Source organism: Eucalyptus grandis, chromosome 6, assembly GCF_016545825.1.
Source record: "Eucalyptus grandis isolate ANBG69807.140 chromosome 6, ASM1654582v1, whole genome shotgun sequence".
Classification (NCBI taxonomy): Eukaryota; Viridiplantae; Streptophyta; class Magnoliopsida; order Myrtales; family Myrtaceae; genus Eucalyptus; species Eucalyptus grandis.
The window spans coordinates 51,404,536-51,430,841 of record NC_052617.1 but is presented as its reverse complement, the minus strand read 5'-3'; the positions used below and the strand labels follow the sequence as shown (position 1 = coordinate 51,430,841).

Genomic DNA, 26,306 nt, shown 5'->3' with positions numbered 1-26,306 from the left:
ATTATGATTTTATCTCTTGATTTAAGCTTGCAATAAGAAAACATTAAAAAAAAAAAAAAAAAAAAAAAGAGGGTAAAAGATGGAAACCGGTTTCCATTCAAAATGACGGTTAGCTAAACGAGAAAAACATTACTAGAGACGGCCCAAAAAAATTATCTCTAGAGCTGGTGTTGCTAGGAGAATCTTAGCTGATGTGCTTAATACGATAAGCTGCCTGATGAATAGATCCCCATCAACTGCTATTGAATGGCAGACTCCTGAAGATGTGTGGTCAAGTAACGTTGCTGGTTGTTGCCGTGTTCCTGAAGAAGTGTAGTCAGATAACGTTGCTGGTTATTCTATTATTAGAATGTTTGGTTGTCGTGTTATTTTCGAGTGAGTGATGGTAAGCTTGATTGGAGGGCAATATGTATATTCCATGGCTATGCATAAGGTGAGTAGGGCAATCAGTTGTGGTGCCTGAATATAAATTCACCTGTTGACAGCAGAGAAATTACCCTTGACAAGTCTCCGATACTTCTAGCTAGGAGTGTTTGTGGCAGTGTTAATACGGATCTAGACGGTGTTCAGCTTGAGGTGGAGTTACGACCAAAAACTCCTGAGGTAGAGTACACGGGTACTAGCAAAGTAATCGACACGGATAATGCTTGTAGCGAGGTGAAGCCTATAGAGCCAATGGTTGCTGTAACTGCTGATATTGACAAGGTATGTATTCGATCTCCTGACAGATATGGATGCAACAATGGTTTTGCTTATCTGCGGTTAAGGAGGTTGCGTCGGAAAATCCTTGCGAAGTAGTTAAAAGTGCATGTGGAGTTGATATTCTGATGAGGTCCTCAGTTATGGCAAAGTTCAAGCAAAGCTTAGACTTGGATAAAATCTGTGGCGATTGAGCCCATCGGGGGCTATAGGAAAGTAGCGGCAGAGTTGAATTTTTGCGAGTTGAATTTTTGCGAAGCGATTGCGACTTGGCTCAAACGTCGAGCCAAGGTGGAGATTGTTAAAATATGTCTCGAGTTTGAGATTTGCTAGACTCCTTCGAACTGCACAAAAGAGGAAATATAAAGTAAAATAAAAAGGGAAGAAAATTACCTCATCTGCGGAATCCGAAAGTGGATATCTTCGTGGGCACATTCAACGCCGAAGGAAAGTGGATATCTTCGTGGGCACATTCAACGCCGAAGGATGAAGACTTCCCCTGCACGAAGAAGCCTGAGGAATCACAATTGGTGGGGCCCAAGGTCAAAGGTTTGACCTTGGGCACACTTTCACGCGGTTTTTACCTTTTACGGCCACGGAAACAAAATAGGTGGGGCCCAAACACACACGTATTTCACCCGTGGGCTTCTGTACGTGAAGCAAGGAGCAGGTGGGCCCTCGATGGGCACACGTATAAAAGGCAATTTTTGCAGGTCTTCGGCTTCGAGGATTTCTTCTTTTCGGTGAGTTGCTGCCACACGTCCTATGAATCAGCACACGATCCTTGAGCGAAGCCACATATTGAAGCATCGTTTACTCTGAGTGCCGGGGTGTTCTCTGTTTGTGAGAGACATCCGTAGGGGCTAGGTGCTTGATAGCGGGTCTTCATGTTTCTCGTGTGGCAAAATTTATTCGTGATTTACATCCAAGTAAGATTGGTGTATTGGGTATAATTGGAGCTTGGGAAACACCGAGAAAATATTTGAGTGACTTGAGTGTATTATTTCCTTGTATCGCTTGATTTATAGTGAAATTCACTGCTGCTCTTCCCGTGGACGTAGGTTTTTACGACTGAATCACGTAAATCTAGTGTCCGATTTATTTTCTTTTTCTGTATATATTATTGTTCGATTGCTCGCCCCATTGCAACAAGCTAAGCCGGACCCTGTGTGTGTGTAACTCGGTACTACAGTGATGTTGTAGTTTCAGTTACTCCTGAAGCAAATACATTTATGGTTTTCAAGTAGCGATTGCAATGCTGTACGTACCTGCTAGGGTTGGGTTGAAGCCTTATGGTTTGCTTCTAAGTCTTCTTTTTTCTAGAAATTTCAGTGCAGTGGCCGACACCAATGTTGCCATCGATGCGCTTTTACTGTGTCGGCGTGACCATGAAAATGACGCTCCAGTTGCTTTCATTTTTCTTGATAGATTCTTTTCCGACATTTTGAACACAATCTCCTCTTCATCAGGGACCCTTGCCCTTGAAATTTCTCTGCAGAGAGCAGGAACTAATGCTTGAACGTATTTCATTCACTTAGCCTTGGGAGCTTATGCTTCAACACGGCACACCGGCATCATTTACAACTATAGTTGTCCTGAGCAGTTAAAGCAAGTTACATTTTCTTCTTCCCTTTGATTCGAAAAATAATGATTGGCGATCCCCTTCCTCGGTCTCTCTCTATAATCACATGATATTTCCATCTCTAGTGGCATTCAGTGCTTTCCTTTACTCCTACTTACACAATAAAGTTCGTTTTGACGTAGTTGGGGAAACAACATATAAAGGCAGGTTCTATACTTTGTGGACCGTATATAAGATAATAAGAGAGCACTAGCTAAGTTCGTGCCGTGCCAATTCAGTGACATTTAGAGAAAGCAACGGAGACTTGACACCCGAAGAACAGCCTTTCCGAGAAATTTCTCCTACCAACTATAGCGATATCGAGCAGACAAAATCCTACGGCCAAAAAGGAAAAAGAAAACATTGCACTTTCCTGAAGGGTCTTTACCGAGAGTATAATATTGCACCAGGGAACATTAGCAAACAGCAAGCTGTGATACCATAAAATAGTGCAGATCAAATGGAACTGCTCATGTGCTCTTAGACACGAGTTGTCCTCAAAATCTGAACTTTACATTGGCGGTGGTCAACTGAGGATCATATTTCCCTGCAACTTCACCTTGCAATTATGCAAATGGCCTTACTCGTTTGTACAGCTTTTAATCTCCATAAGATAAAAAGAAGAGACAGCAATGGCCCGACTCATCTTTCAAAATTAGATCAATCACCTATCTCCTATATTAATGCATCTCACGTTTTTTAATTTTCTATAGCAAAGATCGACTATAAGATCGACTATGTCCATCATTTTATGTTACTTTTTCTTTTCCAAGAGCACGTCTTCCCCGTCACCTTCGTTTTTTGCGAGGTGTGCGTGACGGAGACAAAGCAGCTGTGGCCTGTTTTAGACGCCTCATGGAGCACGTTGAACTTATGTAGACCTAACAGCAAAAGAAAACAAATGCCAAAAGGCTACGCAACAAGTGAGTAATAAATGCAAGCAAGGGGTGGACCTTGCAGGTTAGCGACATGATTTTGAAGAGTGAATGATTTCGTTTGTCATATCATCTATGAAATTGATCTATCTATCTTTTTTCTTTTTGCAAAGTTAACCATGCGAAAAAAGAAACCTACCTTTTAGTTGAAGGAGCCGTTTCAATGGAGCTTGTCCACATGGTTGACTTGGACTGGATCGAGAAAACATAGTTTGTGACTATAAGGAGAAATAAATTGCAGCCTTGAGAAACGCATTTCTTTACATAAAAGCATCTATTAAGAGAGCTCATTCACTGCAGTACTCTCACCCCGGAGAAGTTTCTTTGAACAGATTAGGCAGTTGAGGCAACATGGCTTCCTCTGTCCAAACCCAAACGTCGACCCCGAAAGTGCGTGAGATCTTCGATGAGATCCAGTGGGTGATCCAAATCCGCCGGATGCTTGAGGAAGAGCTCGAAGATGAAACTGAGGTGCCAGTCTCCATTTTCAGCGTCCCAACTGTACTAATGTCCAGCGACCCAGATTTGTACACCCCGCAGCAAGTGGCCATTGGTCCATACCACCATTGGCGCCCAGAGATGTACGAGATGGAGAGGTACAAGCTTGCGGCAGTGAAAAGATATCAGAAGCAACTCGAGAGGATCAAGTTCCAGAGTTTGGTGGAGCAACTGGTAAAGCTCGAGCCGAGGGTCCGAGCCTGCTACCACAAGTACCTGGACTTCAACGGTGAGACGCTGGCATGGATGATGGTCATTGACGCGCTGTTCTTGCTTGAGTTCCTCCAAATCTACGCAATCAAAGAAGGTAAGATGCTCTCGAGGGTCTCATCGAGGATGTCGCATTTGGTCGATTTTGCAGGGAGGAAGTCCGCACACAATGCCATCCTTAGGGACATAGTCATGCTAGAGAATCAAATCCCACTTTTCATATTGAGGAAGATGTTAGAATTCCAATGTGCGTCCCTCGATGAAGCCGATGACATGTTGCTCACGATGCTAATGGGGTTTTACAAGGAAGTCTCACCTTTCAAACCGATGGAGGCATTGCCCAATATACAAGTCTCCGTCTGTGCCCACTTGCTAGATTTCTTGTATGATATCCTAGTACCCAAAGTGGAGGGACAACCCGAGATCATCGAGGAGGAGGGTAACGGCGAGGACAAGAAAGACAGGGGACTATCACCTTTGGCCTCGTCTAGCAGTGGCACGAGTTACATCAAGCAACTTTGCGATGCAATTTGGAATTTGCTCTCCAAGTTGAACAATGGCCCAATTAAAATGCTCAAGAGGCTGCTTTTTTCAAAACCAGTGAAGGTACTGTTGAAATTGCCATGGACTATTCTCTCTAAACTCCCATTTTTCTCGGTCTTGGCACAGCCTCTTGAGTCCTTATTCTTATCTCAAGAAAAAGAAGATGGCAAGTCAGAAAATGAAAGTAGCAACCCCTCTAAGCCACCTTCAGTTGAGGAGATGGCAATCCCCTCGGTCTCTGACCTATCCAATGTAGGAGTCCGTTTCGTAGCCACCAATGGTAACCTCTCTAGCATCGGTTTCGACACCAAGATGGCAACACTTTACTTGCCTGCCATAAGTCTGGACGTGAACTCGGAGGCTTTCATGAGAAACCTAGTCGCTTACGAGGCATCAAACGCATCAGGCCCGTTGGTTTTCACACGCTACACTGAACTCATGAACGGCATTATAGACTCGGACGAGGACGTGAAGCTGTTGAGAGAGAAAGGGGTCATTTTGAACCGACTGAAGAGCGACGAGGAGGTCGCAAAGCTGTGGAACAGCATGAGCAAATCAATCCGGTTGACAAAAGTGCCCTTCTTGGACAAGGCGATCGAGGACGTGAACAAGTACTACAACGGGAGGTGGAAGGTCAAGCTCGGCAAGTTCATGAAGCTGTACGTATATGGCTCATGGCAATTCCTGGCATTGCTGGCTGCGATTGCACTCTTGCTGCTCATGACATCGCAAGCCTTTTGCTCGGTCTATAGCTGTTCTCGCATATTTCATATCAAAACCACAAGCATATGATCAATCATGAAGTTGTCGTGTCTGTGTGTGTATTTGTTCCATGTTTTTTTTTCTTTTTAAGGAAAAAGTATGGTCTTATCCTCAGATCCAGTGCAATGTGGATCAGGCTGGTGCGCGTGAAAATTTGCACATTTTTCAGATATTTTAAGTCGCGTGATGAGTCTTTGTGAGATTGCGGTGTCCTATTGTTGAAGAGAGCAAGTGGGGTTTATCTTACTACATTAATTTTTCCGGTCAGAATTATGATTGTTAATAGCACTGATGGTGATGCACATGTTTAGACCTATTATATATTTTATGCTGTGTTGGTTGTTTGTTTTTTGTAATTATTATATATTTTATGTTGTCTGACCAAAACATTATATTTTATGTTGTGTTGGTTCACTGGATAATCTTAGGTTTTTCTTCCTCTAGATTCGCCAACTCTGTGGCAACTGTATGAATGGATCAAACTCGTGCGATTAATTTACCTCAGTTCTTAGTCAAACTATCTACCTTAATCGTGTTCAGAAGGTATTCAATACTGGATTATTTCATCTCTAATTAATTTTCAAATTATGTGAAAGCACCTAACCTTCTGTAGTTAGGTTTCTAAGTTCTAACCCTAGTGAAAGGATGCCCTAATCAATTCATGAATCACACTAAGTTTCGTCTTTGCTTGCATAAATCATCTTAAAATATTCCAAATTGAGGTAGGATAGACTGTAGGGTTAAAGTTGAGTTTGGCTAAAACTCTATTGGTGTGGAGAGCTTTACAAGGCTTGGATGAATTCATAGATGATAAAAATGAAAAATCAAAGATCAATTGGAACACTTACACGTACCAAACAAAGCTTGGCGCTATCTATGACTTGGCTAAAAAAAATCCATTACATAGAATGGGATATATGTTGATTTCCAAACCATTCATTTCCCATGAAAAGTAATCAATTTCTTTCCTAGGCCAAGTCTTTAATAATTACTCACCTCGTCGACAACACGTAACCCCATGTCCACATGAAATGAATCACATTTTCCTTGTTGCTTGCATAAATCATCTTAAAGTGTTGTAGAAGAAACTTTGAGCTCCTCACAATTTTGACATAGGACAGAGTGTGGGGGTAAAAGTTGAGTTTAGCTAAAACTCTAGTGGGGTCGAGAGCTTTACAAAGCTTGAATGAACTCATAGATAATAAAAATGAAAAATCAAAGATTAGTTGGAGCACTTACACACGTCAAACAAAGCTTAGCACCGTTCATGGCTTGGATCATTAGAATCCATAAAGATACATTGTATAATGTGGTATATGCTAATATCTTTGTAACATTAAATTCACACAATCTCATATTTGAGCCACTCATTTAAGTTTTAATCTTACAGTTTATAAAGTTAATGGATTATTTTCTCACTAATCCATGAGAAGGCATAAAGAAAGGGCATTATTAGGGCAGAGTCACCACCAAACCAAATGAAAATGTCCTAGTTTGTTCCATCAACATCAAGCACTTAAAAGCTCTGTCAACCTCATAGTTGCCGGCTTTAACTCTTGCCTTTTCTTTTACCTTTTACTTTCCTTCCTAGAAAAGCTCTTTTCAACGGTCCATCCCCACAACTCCCATCATTCATCTGGCACATCAAAGCTTGATCATTTTTTTTGTTTTTCTTGGACAATTTAGGGCGCATTTGGTAATCTTTATGTTCTCAAAAACAATTTCTGATAAGAAATAATTCTTTTTATTATGTTTCCGCCTCCCTGGAATAATTTCTAAATATTTTAAGCCGTTTGATAACCTGTCTAAAATTTCAATTCCCGTAATAAAATTGTGTTTGGCACTGTTCTCAAAATTTTTACTTCAAATCATTTTCTTTTAAATTTTAAATAATTTTATTACTTTTTCTTTCTTTTCTTTTTTTTTCTTTCGTTTCTCCTCTTCTTCTTCAAGGGTTGCCAATTGCCGGCCTTGGGATGACCAGTGACCGGCCAGACGAGGGCCAGCGACCTCGCCGAAGTTTCCTTTTTTGCTTGAATAAATCTATCTTAAATTTTCCGAAAGAAACTTGAGCTCCTCCTGTAATATCACGAAGTTTTGATGTAGAACAGATTGTACGGTCGAAATTGAGTTTAGCTAAATTTCTAGGGGGGTCGAGAGCTTAAAATTTGTTTAGCGAGATCAACTTTTTTACGGTATTATATTTAATAAAGCGAAAAATCAAAGTTCAATTGAAGCACACGTGCCCGCTGAACAAAGCTTCGCGTTGTCCACTACTTGGCTCAAAAAAAATTAATAATATATGTACCTATGATGAGCTATGCTGATTCTCCACATAATAAGTTCAAATAATATAAAATTTGAGCCACTCAACGAAGTTTTAATCTTACCCGATTTGTAAAGTTAATGGATAGGTTGAAAAAAAAAATCAATGGACCGGAATTCAGATAAGATTCGGCATGCGTTGAATTCAGTGTCGGTTGCTAATTTAAGATTTGTTCTGTACATGCTTTCTATGATTCAGCATTTGTACTAATCGATTATTTCCACCTTCTGTGGAATATTGGCTCTTCTCATTATTGCAGTTATAATGCTCCTCTTCTTTTTTATTTTTGGATGTTAAGCCTAATTTCTTTAGTCTGTAACTTATTATACCATCTTCTATAACCTATGATACAGTTTCTAGCCAAGCCCACTATATTGCGACCTAACATTTCGATATGTAAGTTGTGGTTTTTTGCTAATTGTATCTTATTTATGGAAAATATATGAAAGTATATATATGGAAAAAGCGTAATTGACCATCTCTCCATTTAGGCCCACACGTATTTGGATTAAATTGGTTAACTTTTTCAACCGGTTTCATCTTTTACCCTTTTTTTATGTTTTCTTATTGCAAGCTTAAATTGAGAGATAAAAATAGTAAGAAGACCCACACAATCAATTTTCATGAATATGATGAAAAATTAAATACTGAAATATAAATAATTACAAGTAAAAAATATTATTACCTACCCAAAAGAAATTGTTAATATCACTATATAGACCTATTAAATTTAAAATATGGAAAAAAAAACACTTGAAATGTTAGGGTGCGCATGGAAACACTTCTGTTCTTTTTTTGTTTAAAGGAAAGAAATAAAAAAGTGTTTGTTAGGGGAACGTTTTTGAACAAAAGAACGAGTTTGGTAAGTGTAAAAAACTGTTCTTGGAATAAAAAAGAAAGAAACACGTTTGATAACTACAGTCAATTTTTTTCTAGAATAGAAAAAAGAACAAACACGTTTGGTAAACGACAAAAAAATTTCTGTTTTAAATTTAAAAAAAAAAAAAACCTTTTCTTTAATAAAGTTTAAAATTGATATTGAATTCTCATTCTTATGAAATGCTCATTAATTTTATTTTGTTCATGGTTAGTGAAGACAAACATTTTTAACATGATCATATGGCATATTTCGTAGAAAATTTTGTAATTAAAGTTTGTATCAAAATTTTTCAAGTACTTTTTTATTTTTTAGTTTTAAAGCATATAAACTTGATATTGATTTCTCATTCTCATTAAATGCTTATCAATTTAATTTTGAAAAATAGTGAGTGAAGAAAAATATTTTCAACATGGTCATATGTGCGCCCTTAAACGAAAATACCAGGTCTGCATTGCCATCAGCTATGGCTTTCATACCGAGCTCTCTTGTGAACCCTCCACTGCAAATAAAAGTGCCCTGATAAGCCCGTCTCCAAGCCCTCATCAACTGGATGTATCAATTTGTGTTTTAGTGGTCAAAAACTTATTTTGCGATAAATTTATCACATTTTCCGTGGCGTCAACTCTTTCTCTTGTGATATAGTATACATCTCCATCAAATTCACCTCACACAACACCACATGCCGTAAGACAAAATGCGCGAAAGAGCTGCTCACGCAGGCAGCCGAACCGCAGTTGCGATTCAATGGCTGTACGCAGGAGGAACAGACAGGGACTCAGATTGTCGCAAACACGCACCAACTTGTGCGCCCGCTTTCGTTAAGCAGTAAATAATGTTTGTCCGGCCTAAAAGAGACATCACATTACAAGTGGTTACAAATGAAATGATACACATGATAAATTTTGCCAGAAAGGAAGAACTTATCGCGAACAAAATGTGTGCCGATTCTTGCTATGATTGATTTGGTCGACCACACCCCCCGAAGACAAAAATGTACAGGCTCCCAGATTCTTCTAGTGTTCTTGTTTCTTGATTTGTCTGATTTACACTCCGGATGACGATGTCCGGTTTATTCTGTGCGCCCAATTTTGGAGCGGTGGGTTTAGCTCCTCAGATTCTACTGGACGATAAAGGCTTGGCAGTGGTGGTAGGCGGAGGAGTGGCTATGGCAGCCCATGGATCGTCATCCGTTGTTACGGCAGGTTTTACAGTCAGGTTTTGAGGCGCTCTTTGGAACCGGTGCCGCTATGGATCCCCACAAATCATCATCTTAATCTTTGGTGACTTTCACTGCACTCTTTGGCCTCAAACTCGTCACTGAGAATCAAAATTAAAATACTTAAGCCTGCCGGATGTATCGGCAGCAAATAGCATCAATCAAAATCAAAATGCAAGAGAGTTGTTAATTGCAGTAAAATTTCATTTCTAACAACAATCCTTCGACGTTAAAGGACCAAAAGATGATTACCACCACGACCTCTTAACTTGAATACACTGTAACTGGCCCTCTCACACACACACACACACACACACATATTCATGTGATTCAGAACCAATTATCCAGAACAGCAACTCATTCTATAATATTCTAGTTACTATTGAAGATCGCATACTCACTGGACATTACAGATACCGGAAACAAATATAACGATTTGAAATGAATTTTTCAAACAGAAGATAGCATTTTGGACTAAAAAACTATCTAATGCAACTCGCTGGAGCTGCTGCTCGAGCAGCTGCAGCTCGCTCGAGCCTCGCTCGAGATGCTGCTCGAGCTCGAGCTGCTGCTCGAGCTGGCAGAGAGCTCGCTCGAGAGCGAGCAGCCGTCCCAGATCTGCGGCAGATCTGGGCGAGCAACGCTCGCTTGAGGCTCGAGCGAGCCGTCCCAGATCTGCCGTCGGCAGCCTCAAGCGAGCGTCCCAGATCTGCCGCGCCGAAGCCCATCGTCGACCGGAGAAGGAGGAGCACCAGAAACGTACCTGGATTCGGAAGCTTCAGCCGGTGAGTCGCCGGAGAGTCAGCCGAGTGGGAGCCGCCGGAGAGATGGGAGAGACGCCGAAAAGGGAGAGCACGAGAACGAAGCTTCAGCCGAGAGCACGAGCACGCACGAAGGAGAAGCTTCAGCCGGTGTGTTCTTTCTACTCCAATTTTGTTCCGGTTTTGTTTTTTGTTCTTTTCGTTTTTGTTCTTTTTGCCTTCGAAGAAGTGTTTCTTTTCTCCATAAACAACTTTTTGTGTTTTTTTTTTTTGCTCCAAATTTTGTTCGGGAACAAAAAAACAAAAAAAAAAAAAACAGAAACGCAACCAAACGCGTTTTGTTTTTTTTGTTCCGAGAACAAAATCCGTACAAAAGTGTTCCGAAACGTTTCTTTGGAGCGTTTCCATGCACGCCTTAGGGCGCGTTTGGTTGTGTTTTTGTTTAAAAATTGTTGAGGAACGAAATAGAAAAAAGTATTTGCATTCAGGGGAACAATTTTTGAACAAAAATACGCGTTTAGTAAACTTGTTTAGGGAATAAAAAATAAACGAAACATGTTTGGTAAATTTGGATAATTTTTTTATTTCTTTTATTTTTTCTAATTTTTTTTTCTTATTTTTCCTTTTTTTTTTTTTTCTTTTTCATTTTTTTCTTCTTTTGGCCGGTCGCCAGCCTTGGCCTGGCTGCCGGCCGTGGCGAGGGCCGAGCTCGCCCGGGGCGAGGGCGCCTCGCCGGCCTCGCCGGCGAGGCCGAGGCGGCGCCGGGCGAGCTCGGCCTCGCCGGCGGGCGAGCTCGAGGCGGAGGCGAGATCGAGCTCGCCAGCCGGCGAGCTCGGCCTCGCCGGCGGGCGGGCGAGCTCGAGGCGGATCCGGCGAGATCGAGCTCGCCCGGCGGCGCGAGGTCGGCCTCGCCGAAGTCGGCTCGCGGCGGTGGCTCGGCCGCTCGGGCGAGGTCGGCTCGGGATCCGGCCAGCTCGAGCCCAGCCCATGGCGAGGCCGACCCTCGCCCGGCCTACGGCGAGCCTCGGCCTCGCCGGGGATCGGCGAGCCTCGGCCTGATGGCGAGGGCGTCGGCCTCGGGGCCGGCGAGCCTCGCCGTGGCCGGGCGAGGCCGCCGGCCCGTCGTCGGCCGTCCGGCCATGGCCGAGGCCGGCGACCGGCCAAAAGAAAGAAGAACAAAAATAAGAAAAAACAAAGTATTTCGATTTGTGTTTGAAACAAGAAACAAGTTTTTGTTTTTCTTGTTTGTTTCTTTTTGTTCCTGGGAACAAAAGAACAAAAAGAACAGAAACGCACACAAACGCGTTTGTTGTTCCTTTTTGTTCCCAGGAAAAAAACAGAAATTTCTGTTCCTGGGAACAGAAATAAGTGCCAACCATGCAGGCCCTTAGCTTCCTCAACCGGTTTCATTTTTACTCTTTTTTTCTTTTTTTCTTTTTTTAGATTTGTATAATTCTTTATTGCAAGCTTAAATTGAGAAACAAATCAAAGTAATAATATTGACACATTAGAAATAAATCCTATAATGCTATTCAAATAATAAGAAATATATGGAGAATTCATTTGCAACTTTTAATGTAGTGGATATTATTCTCTACCCAAAGAAAAATATTATTTAGATATTGTTCCCACAATAAATAAATAAAAACTTAATAATTCGAAAACTAGCAATGTGATTATCTTCTTCTTCTTCTTCTTCTTCTTTTTCTTTGTAAAATGTGTGATTATTATGCACTTTTTTGAACTTTGATTATTGTACGATTTGTAATTGAATAAGTCATAATTGTGGAGAAAGATTCGTCCATCTCTTCTTTCCTTATTGCAAGAAAGTAAGAGGTATTCATTGTTGTTGAATTTTAGTTTGCATCTATATATTTTAGACATATAATTCTTAATTTTTTCTTGACACCTCGTTCAAATGGATGGAGTTCATATTGAAAGCAACTTTACCAGTGAAAATAATGGTAGTGATAAAGACAAGATGAACAATGCAACCGAAGATACTAGTTATGAAAGCCAACGTTTCAAGTGTTTTTTCATCTTTTAAATTTAATAGATCTATATAATGACATTAACGATTTCTTTTAAGTAGGTGATAATATTTTTTACTTGTAATTATTTATATTTCAGTATCTAATTTATTTTTTCTTTCATCACATTTATGAAAATTGATTGCGTGGGCTCTCTTATGATTTTATCTCTCGATTTAAGCTTGCAATAAAAAAAAACATAAAAATAAATAAATAAAAAGAAGAAGAAGAGGGTAAAAGAAGGAAACCGGTTTCCATTCAAAATGATGGTCAGCTAAGCCAGACCCTATATATGTGTGTGTGTAACTCGGTACTAGAGTGGTGTTGTAGTTTCAGTTACTCCTGAAGCAATAACATTTATGGTTTTCAAGTAGCGATTGCAATGCTGTACGTACCTGCTAGGGTTGGCTTGAAGCCTTATGATTTGCTTCTAAGTCTTCTCTTTATTAAAAATTTCAGTGCAGTGGCCGACACCAGTGTTGCCGTGGAGGTATGGATCCAGGCTCCCACAGCCCACATCCATGGATGATATCCTTCGCTGTGTGGACAGGGCAACTGCCTAGGAGACCTTGTTACAGACCAAAGATCTTACCTACCCGTTGGTCCGTGGAGTCATCAGATTCATTGGCAATATCTCGAACCGCACAACCTTCCAGCAGGCAGTGGCCCTTTTTACGACAAGCAGCCTAGCCCGTCAGTGCCGCTCCTTTGTAATCCTTTCCATCGTGATAACTGATAGAAGCTGCGCCAATGGTGAGTCAATTTTAGCATTGCGTCGCAGGTAAGTTAAAGAATCTTTACATTAGCAATTATAAAAGCTGTTTCTTCATGTGAAACTTTGAATAGTTATGATCTGTGCAGGAATGGTGGAAATACGTCTGTGAGGTCCCAGCAAGTAATATTTGTACTTCAGTGGGCCGCTTGACACCCACATTCTATGATCACATGGCGACCGTTGTCAATGTAAGCTATAGCGTACATCACTACAGCCCCTTCCTTGTCGACCGAGGAGACTGCTCTTCGTTCGAGAGGCCTTCCATCAAGTCGATAAGGATCGTTGTCCAGGCCTGAGGCTCTATAATAAGTGGATCTATGCTGGGTTGGCTTTGTTGTCTGCTTTGGTAATGCTTTCACTGGTGCTCTGGGTCATTTATGCGAAAGAGATTGGCAGATGCGCCTGGTCACCGAAAAGTTCATAGCTTTGATAGATCAAGAACATTCGGGAATAGAAAAAAGGTCGAGATCAATTGTGCCAATGAATCGTGCAAAATTTTCATCTAATTCTAATTTTAGTTTACTGTGGAAGGTTTTGGAAAAATCAACATTTTCCATGAACATTTAAAGAATATAGGCCTGGTCCCGACTGTGTCGGTGTGACCATAAAAATAACGCTCCAGTTGCTTTCATTTTTCTTGATAGATTCTTTTTCGACATTTTGAACACGATCTTCTCTTCACCAGGGACCCTTGCACTTGAAATTTCTCTCCAGAGAGCAGGAACTAATGCTTGAACGTATTTCATTCACTTAGCCTCAGGAGCTTATGCTTCAACATGGCACACCAGCATCATTTACAACTATAGTTGTCCTGAGCAGTTAAAGCAAGTTACATCTTCTTCTTCCCTTAGATTCGAAAAATAATGACCGGCGATCCCTCCCTTGGTCTCTCTCTATAATCACATGATATTTCCATCTCTAGCGACATTCAGTACTTTCCTTTACCCCTACTTACACAATAAAATCCGTTTCGACGTAGTTGGGGAAACAACATATAAAGGCAGGTTCTATACTTTGTGGACCGTATATAAGATAATAAGGAAGCACTAGCTAAGCTCGTGCCGTGCCAATTCAGTGACATCTAGAGAAAGGAACGGAGACTTGACACCCTAAGAGCAGCCTTTCCGAGAAATTTCTCCTACCAACTATAGCGATATCAAGCAGACAAATCCTACGGCCAAAAACGAAAAGGAAAACATCGCACTTTCCTGAAGGGTCTTTACCGAGAGTATAATATTGCACCAGGGAACATTAGCTAACAGCAAGCTATGATACCATAAAATAATGCAGATCAAATGGAACTGCTCATGCACTCTTAGACACGAGTTGTCCTCAAAATCTGAACTTTACATTGGCGGTGGTCAACTGAGGATCATATTTCCCTGCAAGTTCACCTTGCAATCATGCAAATGGCCTAACTCGTTTGTACAGCTTTGAATCTCCATAATATAAAACGAAGAGACAGCAATGGCCCGACTCATCTTTTCAAAATTAGATCAATCACCTATCTCCTATCTCAATGCATCTCACGTATATTAATTTTCTATAGCAAAGATCGACTATGTCCATCATTTTATGTTTTTCTTTTCCCAGAGCACTTATCTTCCCCGTCACCTTTGTTTCTTGCGAGGTGTGCGTGACGGAGACAAAGCAGCTGTGACCTTTTTTAGACGCCTCATGGAGCACGTTGAACATTTGTAGACCTAACAGCAAGAGAAAACCAATGCCAAAAGGCTACGCAACAAATGAGTAATAAATGCAAGCAAGGGGTGGACCTTGCAGGTTAGCGACATGATTGTCCCTTGTGAGTTAAACTGTAAAGGAACACATTTCACGTGCTCCATAAAAAAAGAATAATCCAGTTAAACAAAATTTTATGGAAAAATTCAATACACGACGGATTCAATCTACCGGATCAAGTCAATTACATGTCGAGAAACACTATGATCACTGCATCCGATAAAAAACACAAGTTATCACATATTGATTTTGAAGAGTGATTGATTTCGTTTGTCATATCATCTATGAAATTGATCTATCTTTTTTCTTTTTGCAAAGTTAATCATGCGAAAAGTGAAACCTACCTTTTAGTTGAAGGAGCCGTTTCAATGGAGCTTGTCCACATGGTTGACTTGGACTGGATCGAGAAAACATAGTTTGTGACTATAAGGAGAAATCAATTGCAGCCTTGAGAAACGCATTTCTTTACATAAAAGCATCTATTAAGAGAGCTCATTCACTGCAGTACTCTCACCCCAGAGAAGTTTCTTTGAACAGATTAGGCAGTTGAGGCAACATGGCTTCCTCTGTCCAAACCCAAACGTCGACCCCGAAAGTGCGTGAGATCTTCGATGAGATCCGGTGGGTGATCCAAATCCGCCGGATGCTTGAGGAAGAGCTCGAAGACGAAACTGAGGTGCCAGTCTCCATTTTCAGCGTCCCAGCTGTACTAATGTCCAGCGACCCAGATTTGTACACCCCGCAACAAGTGGCCATTGGTCCATACCACCATTGGCGCCCAGAGATGTACGAGATGCAGAGGTACAAGCTTGCGGCAGTGAAAAGATATCAGAAGCAACTCGAGAGGATCAAGTTCCAGAGTTTGGTGGAACAACTGGTCAAGCTCGAGCCGAGGGTCCGAGCCTGCTACCACAAGTACCTGGACTTCAACGGTGAGACGCTGGCGTGGATGATGGCCATTGACGCGCTGTTCTTGCTTGAGTTCCTCCAAATCTACGCAATCAAAGAAGGTAAGATGCTCTCGAGGGTCTCATCGAGGATGTCGCATTTGGTCGATATTGCAGGGAGGAAGTCCGCACACAATGCCATCCTTAGGGACATAGTCATGCTAGAGAATCAAATCCCACTTTTCATATTGAGGAAGATGTTAGAATTCCAATGTGCGTCCCTCGATGAAGCCGATGACATGTTGCTCACGATGCTAATGGGATTTTACAAGGAAATCTCACCTTTCAAACTGATGGAGGCATTGCCCAATATACAAGTCTCAGTCTGTGCCCACTTGCTAGACTTCTTGTATAACATCATAGTACCCAAAGTGGAGGGACAACCTGAGATCATCGAGGAGGAAGGTAACGGCGAGGACAAGAAAGACAAGGGACTATCCCCTTTGGCCTCGTCTAGCAGTGGCACGAGTTACGTCAAGCAATTTTGCGATGCAATTTGGAATTTGCTCTCCAAGTTGAACAATGGCCCAATTAAAATGCTCAAGAGGCTGCTTTTTTCAAACCCAGTGAAGGTACTGTTGAAATTGCCATGGACTATTCTCTCTAAACTCCCATTTTTCTCGGTCTTGGCACAGCCTCTTGAGGCCTTATTCTCATCTCAAGAAAAAGAAGATGGCAAGCCAGAAAATGAAAGTAGCAACCCTTATAAGCCACCTTCAGTTGAGGAGATCGCAATCCCCTCGGTCTCTGACCTATCCAATGTAGGAGTCCGTTTCGTAGCCACCAATGGTAACCTCTCTAGCATCGGTTTCGACACCAAGATGGCAACACTTTACTTGCCTGCCATAAGTCTGGACGTGAACTCCGAGGTGTTCATGAGAAACCTAGTCGCTTACGAGGCATCAAACGCATCAGGCCCGTTGGTTTTCACACGCTACACTGAACTCATGAACGGCATTATAGACTCGGACGAGGACGTGAAGCTGTTGAGAGAGAAAGGGGTCATTTTGAACCGACTGAAGAGCGACGAGGAGGTCGCAAAGCTGTGGAACAGCATGAGCAAATCAATCCGGTTGACAAAAGTGCCCTTCTTGGACAAGGCGATCGAGGACGTGAACAAGTACTACAACGGGAGGTGGAAGGTCAAGCTCGGCAAGTTCATGAAGCTGTACGTATATGGCTCATGGCAATTCCTGGCATTGCTGGCTGCGATTGCACTCTTGCTGCTCATGACATTGCAAGCCTTTTGCTCGGTCTATAGCTGTTCTCGCATATTTCATATCAAAACCACAGGCATATGATCAATCATGAAGTTGTCGTGTCTGTTTGTGTATTTGTTTCATGTTTTTTTACTTTATTAAGGAAAAAGCATGGTCTTATCCTCAGAATCAGTGCAATGTTGATCAGGCTGGTGCACGTGAAAATTTGCACATTTTTCAGATATTTTAAGCCGCATGATGAGTCTTTGTGAGATTGCGGTGTCCTATTATTAAAGAGAGCAAGTGGGGCTTATCTTACTACATGAATTTTTCCGGTCAGAATTACGATTATTAATAGCAATGATGGTGATGCACATGTTTAGACCTATTATATATTTAATGCTGTGTTGGTTGTTTGTTTTTTGTAATTATTAGATATTTTATGTTGTCTGACCAAAACAATATATTTTATGTTGTGTTGGTTCACTGCCCTGGATAATCTCAGGTTTTTCTTTCTCTAGATTCGCCAACTCTGCGCCAACTATATGAATGGATCAAACTCATGCGATTAATTTACCTCAGTTCTCAGTCAAACTATCTACATTAATCATGTTCAGAGGGTATTCAGTACTGAATTATTTAATCTCTAATTAATTGCCAAATTATGTGAAAGCACCTAACCTTCTGTAGTCAAGTAGGTTTCTAAGTTCTAACCCTAGTGGAAGGATGCCCTAATCAATTCACAAATCACATTAAGTTTCGTCTTTGCTTGCATAAATCTGTTAGCTGGGTTCACTCCTATGTGGAGGAGGCCCAATGAGTTGCAAGCCCAAAAAGGGCTTGAGCTCATATGATAAGTTATATGAAAAAATAGGGTTTCTTACTATCTATATAAATAGATAGCCACAGAAAAGGAAATAGTAACAATAAAGAAAGCAGAAAATCTGGGGTTTTGGGCAATATCTAATTTACATCAAGCTAACGTCAGAGATCGATTCGTGGTCCGATTGAGCTGAAATTTTGTCAGCATGTTCGTGGCGCAATTTTATCGAATCTGAACGGTTTGATTTTAGTTTGAAGATCTCTACATCAGGTTTTTCATGAATTGTTCAAAACCTGCGTTTTTTGTCAGATTTATCCTTGATCTCTTGTGAAGTTTATGTGTATTGCCAAGAATTATGTTCTTGAGGTCTTTGCTGCTATATACCTCTAGTATTTGCTAGAGAAAAATAATTTTGTTGATAGTGAAGAATTTCGGGTGGACTCCGGTCCCATGATTTTTGATCTCTTTACATCGATGAGGTTTTCCACGTAAAAAATCGTATTGTGTTCGCATGCTTGGTATTTATTTTACTCTATTATATCGATTCCTATTAGGTTTACACAAAATGAGAGATTATTTTATTCCACTGCGTTGATTCGATATTGTTCGAATTATTACCATTCTCCCATCAGAGTGGTACCAGAGCATCATGTTATTGCTTGATTTTTCTGCCTTGTGTTAAACAATGGAAACGAATACGAGTAGAATAGTTACACTGAATGGTTCGAATTATCATATTTGGAAAGGGAAGATGGAAGATCTTTTATATGTGAAAGATTTTTATTTGCCCGTATTTGCCGAGGAGAAACCGGAGAATAAAACTGATGTTGAATGGTCTATATTTCATCATCAAGTGCGTGGTTATATCAAGCAGTGGATAGATGATAATGTTTTGAACCATATTATTGAGAAAACATATGCACGCAGTTTATGGGATAAACTCGAATAGTTATATGCTCGAAAGACTGGGAATAATAAGTTATTTTTTATAAAACAGATGATGGCTCTAAGATATCAAGATGGTGCGCATGATAAAATTTATGTTTCTCGATTTCTCTGTTTCAGAAATAGAGAAATCGAAGAAATCAGAAGTTAAAATTTTTAGCTTTTTAGTTTCTGAAATAGAAATAGAAAAAAAATTCTCAACTTTTCAATTTAGTTAATTTAGTCCAAAATATTTTAATGATTTTTTTAATATAATCATTTCAATCAATATTGATTGAAAATCTGAACCATTGGGCCAGATGGTGGGAATTGAATAAACAAGGCTTCATTTGTTGCACGCAAGAGATTTCACGCATGGTAATAGTCAACTTGCCATATTCATATCTAACGAGTCTTTCTTCACCTACTCTTCTGTAGTACGCTAGACAACGGCTCTATCTAGCTAACTATTTTTTTAATCATAAACTTCATATTGAGGTGGTAAAAAGGTGTCAAATCATTAGGGTTTCATCTGATTTTTCTTTTATATAGTGTCCTCACTCATCAAGACATGGGTAAAAGAGATCTTATAAGGAATCTGTTGTTCTTGTAAGAGTGTTGATGAAAATATAGATTTTGATAATAAATTTTTAAATAATCCTAGTGTTGATAATTTTGAAAAAAAAACTAGTGACGATTTTTGAACACGGTGAGGATTTTTTTAACAAAATTTGGAAAGAAATTGTAATTAGACTTGAAGTTAGGATTTTTTTTTTTTTACGAGATTAGACTATTATAATCATGGCTATCATTAGACTTATTTGATTAATGTGAAATCAATTTCGGCAAAACATAACGACATATTCACTACAATTGAATTTCAATTGATTTTTTTTCCACGTTGTTTATTTTTCGAAAGGAAATATTACGTAATAGGAAACGTAAGCACATGTAATAGGAAATTCCATGAAATTGTATTTTCAACTTTTGTAATGTATTAGTATTATTTCGACTATTATTTTGTATTTGAAGATTTCCTATGTTGTTATTTAATCAATTTCCATTCCTAGAAATAGAAATTTTATTCTGTTATCAAACGGATTTCTGTTCCAGAAATAGAAATTTTGAATCATTATCAAACGGGTTTCTTTGCTCAGAAACTTGTCCGGAGAATAGAAATTGAAAAATTAATTTCTGGCTAGAATTTAATTTCTGAAACAGAAATTTTGTCATGCGCGCCCTTATAAATAAGTTGGCTGCGATGGGAATCAAGTTTGATGATGAGATACAAGCACTATGGTTGCTTGGTACTTTGCCGGACTCATGAGAGACGTTCCGAACATCTTTGTCTAATTATGCTCAGATGATACGATTACCATGGATTTAGCCAAGAGTAGTATTTTGAATAAAGAGATGAGAAGGAAGACATAAGGATCGTCCTATTCACATTCTGATGCCTTGGTTGTTGAGAAAAGGGGAAGAAGTGAGTCTCGAGATCCGAGAAATAGAGATAAAAGTCAAGACAAAAGCAGAGGCAAGTATAATAAATTTGCTAATATTGAGTGCCATTATTGTCATCAGAATGGACATATTCAGAGGTTTTGTCGCCAGTTAAAAAAGGGAGAAACAAAAGGAGAAAGGTAAAGAGAAGAAAAGTGATAACGACAGTGATGACAATCATGTTGCTGCACTTAAAGAAGACTTTCTCACTATTTTTGATGATGATGTGGTGAATTTTGTATCTCATGAGACCAGTTGGGTAATTGATAGTGGTGCATCCATTCATACTACGTCTCTTAGGGATTTCTTTACATCATACAGGTTAGGTGACTTCGAATCTGTGAAGATGGGAAATAATGGACTAGCTCAAGCTGTAGGCATCGGTGATGTGTGCCTAGAAACCAGCAATGGCACAAGGTTAGTATTGAATAATGTTAAACATATACCTAATATCCGCTTGAATTTGATTTCTACAAGCAAGTTAGATGATGAGGGGTATTGTAGCACCTTCAGTAATGGTCAATGGAAGCTCACCAAAGGGTCTCTTGTTGTGGCTAAAGATGAAAAATATTCTTCGTTATACATAATGCAGGCAAAGTTGTCCACAGACAAAATTAATGCAGTAGACAGCGAAGATGCAGCTGAGTTATGGCATAAGAGGTTCAGTCACATCAGTGAGAAGGGTTTGTCACTATTGGCCAAGAAAAAGCTCCTTTCAGGATTGAAAAGTTCGGCACTAAAGAAGTGTGCTCACTGTCTAGCAGGAAAACAGAACAGAGTTGCATTTAAAAGCTCCCCTCCTTCAAGAACGTCAAGTATATTGGATTTAGTGCATTCTGATGTTTGCAGCTCTATGAAAACAAAATCACTTGGTGGCTCTCTTTATTTTGTTACCTTCATAGATGATTTTTCAAGGAAAATTTTGATTTATACTTTGAAAACTAAAAATCAAGTATTATATGCTTTTAAGCAATTTCAGGCTTCAGTTGAGAGACAAACTGGAAAGAAATTGAAATGCATCAGAACTGATAACGAGGGAGAGTATATTGGACCTTTTGATAAATATTGCAGACAACAAGGTATTCGACATCAAAAGACACCTCCCAAGACGCATCAGTTAAATGGCTTAGCTGAGAGAATGAACAGAACATTGGTTGAAAGGATAAGATGCTTACTTTCACAGTCAAAGCTACCTGGATCCTTTTGGGGTGAGGCTTTAAGTACAGTTGTGCATGTATTAAATCTTACTCCATGCGTTCCTTTAGAATTTGATGTTCCTAATAGAGTTTGGACAGGTAAATATGTTTCTTATGATTATTTGCGTGTCTTTGGATGCAAAGCATTTGTGCATATTCCCAAAGATGAGAGGTCTAAACTTGATGTGAAAACATGACAGTGCATATTTATTGATTATGAACAGGATATGCTTGACTACAAATTTTATGATCCAGTTGAAAATAAAATTGTAAGAAGCAGAGACGTTGTGTTTATGGAAGATCAAATAATAGAGGACATTGAGAAATCGAAGATGATTTCAGCACCACAGGTTAGTGATAATTTGATTGATTTGGATCCAGTTTCTCTTACAAATATTCCTTCACAGGTTGATGAAGAGCAGTAAGAAATCAATGTTCTAAATAACACATATTCCTGAACATATTGAAATAGATAATACTATTCCTAAACCAGAGGCTCAATTAAATGTTCCACTGGATGTTCTAGTCTGGAGATCTATTAGAGACCAATGACCTTCCACCGGGTATTCCGAAGATGAGTATGTATTATTGACTGATGCAGGTGAACCAGAGTGCTATGCAAAAACAATAGAAGATGAGTACAAAAGCAATTGGTTCAATGCTATGCGAGATGAGATGCGGTCACTTTATGATAATCATACTTTTGAGTTGGTGAAGTTACCTAAAGGTAAAAGAGCTTTGAAGAACAAGTGGGTATATAGGTTGAAGTAAGATGAACATACTTTACAACCACGGTACAAAGCTAGATTGGTTGTTAAGGGATTCGGTCAGAGAAAGGGTATTGATTTTGATGATATATTTTCTCCGGTAGTGAAAATGTCTTCTATCCGTGTGGTACTAGGCTTGGCAGCTAGCCTAGATTTGGAAATTGAGCAAATTGATGTTAAAACAACCTTCCTACATGGTGACTTGGAGGAAGAGATATACATGGAACAACCTAAGGGTTTTAAAGTGAAAGAGAAAGAGGATTATGTGTGCAAATTGAAGAAAAGTCTCTATAGCCTAAAACAAGCACCGAGGCAGTGGTACAAAAAGTTTGCGTCAATTATGATAGAACGGGGCTATAAGAAGACCTCCTCGGATAACTGTGTGTTTGCCCAAAAATTTTCTGATGATGACTTTATTATTCTCTTGCTTTATGTTGATGATATGCTGATTGTTGGCAAGAATGCTTTAAGAATTGAGTTATTAAAGAAACAATTAAGCAAGTCTTTTGCCATGAAAGACTTGGGCTCGGCGAAGCAGATTCTTGGCATTAGAATTACCCGAGACAGAGATGCTAAGACGTTGTTTTTGTCGCAAGAGAAATTTATCGATAATATTCTTCAGAAATTTTACATGGACAAGGCTAAAGTGGTTAGTACTCCTCTTGCTGCCCACTTTAAGTTAAATATGAAGCAAAGTCCTATGACTGATAAAGAAAAGAAAGATATGGAAAGTGTTCCATATGCCTCAGCTGTATGAAGCTTAATATGTATGCAATGGTATGTACACGCTCAAACTTGGTGCACGCAGTTGGCGTTGTTAGTCGCTATTTGTCAAATCCAGGCAGAAAGCACTAGAATGTAGTGAAGTGGATTATGAGGTATCTTCGGGGAACTTCAAAGTTGAAACTCAGTTTCGGGACCGGGAAACTTGAGTTAGCTGGATACACAGATTCTGACTTAGCAGGAGATATTGATACTTGTAAATCTACTTCTGGTTATTAGATTTTTTTTGCCGGTGGAGCTATGTCATGGAAGTCAAGATTGCAGAAGTGTGTTGCACTTTCTACAACCGAAGCTGAATTTATTGCAGAGACTGAAGCTAGTAAAGAGATGTTATGGATGAAGAAGTTCTTAGAAGAACTTGGGTTCAAGCAAAAGAGGTATGTGCTATTTTGTGATAATCAAAGCGCAATTTATCTTGGTAAGAATTCATCTTTTCATTCTAAATCGAAACATATTGATGTTAGATATCATTGGATAAGAGATGTTTTAGATGAAAAGTTGTTGGAACTTGAGAAAATTCATACGGATCATAATGGCTCCGATATGATGATGAAAACTCTACCAAGGGAGAAGCTTGAACATTGCCAATTGATAGCAGGAATGGTGAATCCCTCCACATTGTCGTGAGGGGGAGATTTGTTAGCTGGGTTCACTCCTATGTGGAGGAGGCCCAATGAGTTGCAAACTCAAAAAAGGCTTGAGCCTATATGATAAGTTATATGAGAAAATAGAGTTTCTCACTATCTATATAAAGAGGTAGCCACAGAAAAGGAAACAGTAACAAGAGATAAAGAGAAAGCAGAAAATATAGGGTTTGGGGCAATATCTGATTTGCATCAAACTAACGTCAGAGGTCGATTTGTGGTCCGATTGAGCTAAAATTTTGTCAACATGTTCATGGCACAATTTTATCGAATCTGAACGGTTTGATTTTCGTTTGAAGCTCCCTACATCAGGTTTTTCGTGGATTGATCAAAACCTGCGTTTTTTGTCAGATTTATCTTTGATCTCTTGTGAAGTTTATGTGTATTGCCAAGAATTATGTCCTTAAGGTCTTTGCTGCTATGTACCTCTAGTATTTGCTAGAGAAGAACAATTTTGTTGATAGTGAAGAATTTCGAGTGGACTCCGGTCCCATGGTTTTTAATCTCCTCACATTGAGGAGGTTTTCCACGTAAAAAATCGTTTTGTGTTCGCATGCTTGGTATTTATTTTACTCTATTATATTGATTCCTATTAGGTTTACACAATATGGGAGATTATTTTATTCCGCTACGTTGATTCGATATTGTTCGAATTGTTACCGTTCTCCCATCAAAATCATCTTAAAATATTCCAAATTGACATAAGATAGATTATAGGGTTAAAGTTGAGTTTGGCTAAAACTCTAGTGGTGTGGAGAGCTTTACAAAGCTTGGATAAATTCATAGATAATAAAAATGAAAAATCAAAGATCAAATGGAACACTTACACATACCAAACAAAGCTTGGCGCCATCTATGACTTGGCTAAAAAAAAATCCATAAAAATACATACGTAGAATGGGATATATGTTAATTTCCAAACCATTCATTTCCTATGAAAAGTAATCAATTTTTTTCCTAGGCCAAGTCTTTGATAATTACTCGCAACGTCAACAACACGTAACTCCATGTCCATATGAAATGAATCACATTTTCCTTGTTGCTTGCATAAATCATCTTAAAGTGTTACAGAAGAAACTTTGAGCTGCTCACAATTTTGACATAAGACAGAGTGTGGGGTTAAAGTTGAGTTTAGCTAAAACTCTAGTGAGGTCGAGAGCATTACAAAGCCTGAATGAATTCATAGGTAATAAAAATGAAAAATCAAAGATCAGTTGGAGCACTTACACACGTCAAAAAGAGCTTGGCATCATTCATGGCTGGGATCATTAATATCCATAAAAAGTATGTAGTACAATGTGGTATATGCAAATTTCTTTGTAACATTAAATTCAAACAATCTCATATTTGAGCCACTCATTTAAGTTTTAATCTTACAATTTATAAAGTTAATGGATTATTTTCTCACTAATCCATGAGAAGGCATACAGAAGGGGCATTATTAGGGCAGAGTCACCACCAAACCAAATGAAAAAGTCCTAGTTTGTTCCGTCAACATCGAGCACTTAAAGCTCTGTCAACCTCATAGTTGCCGGCTTTGGCTCTTGCCTTTTTCTTTTGCCTCTTACTTTCCATCCTAGGAAAGCTCTCTTCGATGGTCCATCCCGACAACTCCCATCATACATCTAGCACATCTAAGCTTGATCATTTTTTTTGCTTTTCTTGGACAATTTAGGACGCGTTTGGTAATGCTGTTTTTATTCTGTTTTCGGGAACAATTTCTAAACATTTTAAGCGGTTTAGGACCTGTTTGTTAATGTTCTTTGTTTCTGTTTATGAAAAAAATTTCTATTTTTTTGTTTCAGGGAACAAAAAAAGAACAAAAACACGTTTGTTTGCGTTTTTGTTCCAAATTTATTTTTTTATTCTCATGAACACATTTGGAACAGAAACAAGAAACAAGAAAAACGTGTTTCTTGTTTCTGGAACAATTTTTAAGAACAAATTTTCTTTCTCCTCTCTTTTTCTTCTCTTTTTTTCTTCTTTTCTTTTTCTTTTTTTTCTTTGGCCGATCGCCGGCCTCGGTCATGGCCGGCGACCAGCCGTCGAGGGCTGGCGACGCCATCGAGGGCCGACGACCTCGCCGAAGCGTCGCTGGCCCCTAGCGAGGCTGAGCCTCGCCGGTGCGGAGCAAGGCTGGGCGAGCCCGAGCTCGTCCAGCCAAGATGAGGCCGCCGGCCCTCATCGGCCGGTCACCGGCCATGGCCGAGGCCGGCGACCAGCCAAAAGAAGAATAAAAGAAAAATAAAAATAAAATAAAAATAAAATAAAATTATTAAAAAATTAAAAGAAACAAAAAAAGAACACAAATTTACTAAACGTGTTTCTGTTCATTTTTTATTTCCAGTAACAAATTTACCAAACGCGTTTTTTTTATTCAAAAATTGTTTCCGGAACAAAAACATTTTTTTCTATTTGTTCCCTAGAACAATTTTTAAACGAAATGTTACCAACCGCGCCCTTAGTAACTATCCAAAATTTCAATTTCCAGAATAAAATTGTGTTTGGTACCGTCCTCAACATTTTT

General features: G+C 39.5%; 2 protein-coding genes and 1 long non-coding RNA gene across 3 annotated transcripts; 2 read left to right on the top strand and 1 right to left on the bottom strand.

Annotated features, from left to right (window-relative positions):
* The first annotated feature begins 3,606 nt into the window (after positions 1 to 3,606).
* Positions 3,607 to 5,298, top strand: LOC108960381 (putative UPF0481 protein At3g02645). Its single transcript, XM_018875653.2, has one exon. It carries the CDS (start codon positions 3,607 to 3,609, stop codon positions 5,296 to 5,298), a length of 1,692 nt encoding a protein of 563 aa, XP_018731198.2.
* A 3,956-nt stretch (positions 5,299 to 9,254) lies between these two features.
* LOC104450607 lies at positions 9,255 to 10,526 on the bottom strand. Its single transcript, XR_726713.3, has 2 exons — positions 10,454 to 10,526; positions 9,255 to 9,791 (listed from the first exon to the last, which is right to left on the bottom strand). It is a non-coding gene; the product is annotated as an uncharacterized LOC104450607 (long non-coding RNA).
* A 4,961-nt stretch (positions 10,527 to 15,487) lies between these two features.
* On the top strand, positions 15,488 to 17,260 carry LOC104430898 (putative UPF0481 protein At3g02645). The gene has a single exon (XM_039314667.1). It carries the CDS (start codon positions 15,553 to 15,555, stop codon positions 17,242 to 17,244), a length of 1,692 nt encoding a protein of 563 aa, XP_039170601.1. The 5' UTR covers positions 15,488 to 15,552; the 3' UTR covers positions 17,245 to 17,260.
* Positions 17,261 to 26,306: the final 9,046 nt, after the last annotated feature.

Bases quoted from the DNA above. Each gene is read 5' to 3' on its own strand.
- LOC108960381 (XM_018875653.2), top strand. From the start codon at position 3,607: ATGGCTTCCTCTGTCCAAACCCAAACGTCGACCCCGAAAGTGCGTGAG.
- LOC104430898 (XM_039314667.1), top strand. From the start codon at position 15,553: ATGGCTTCCTCTGTCCAAACCCAAACGTCGACCCCGAAAGTGCGTGAG.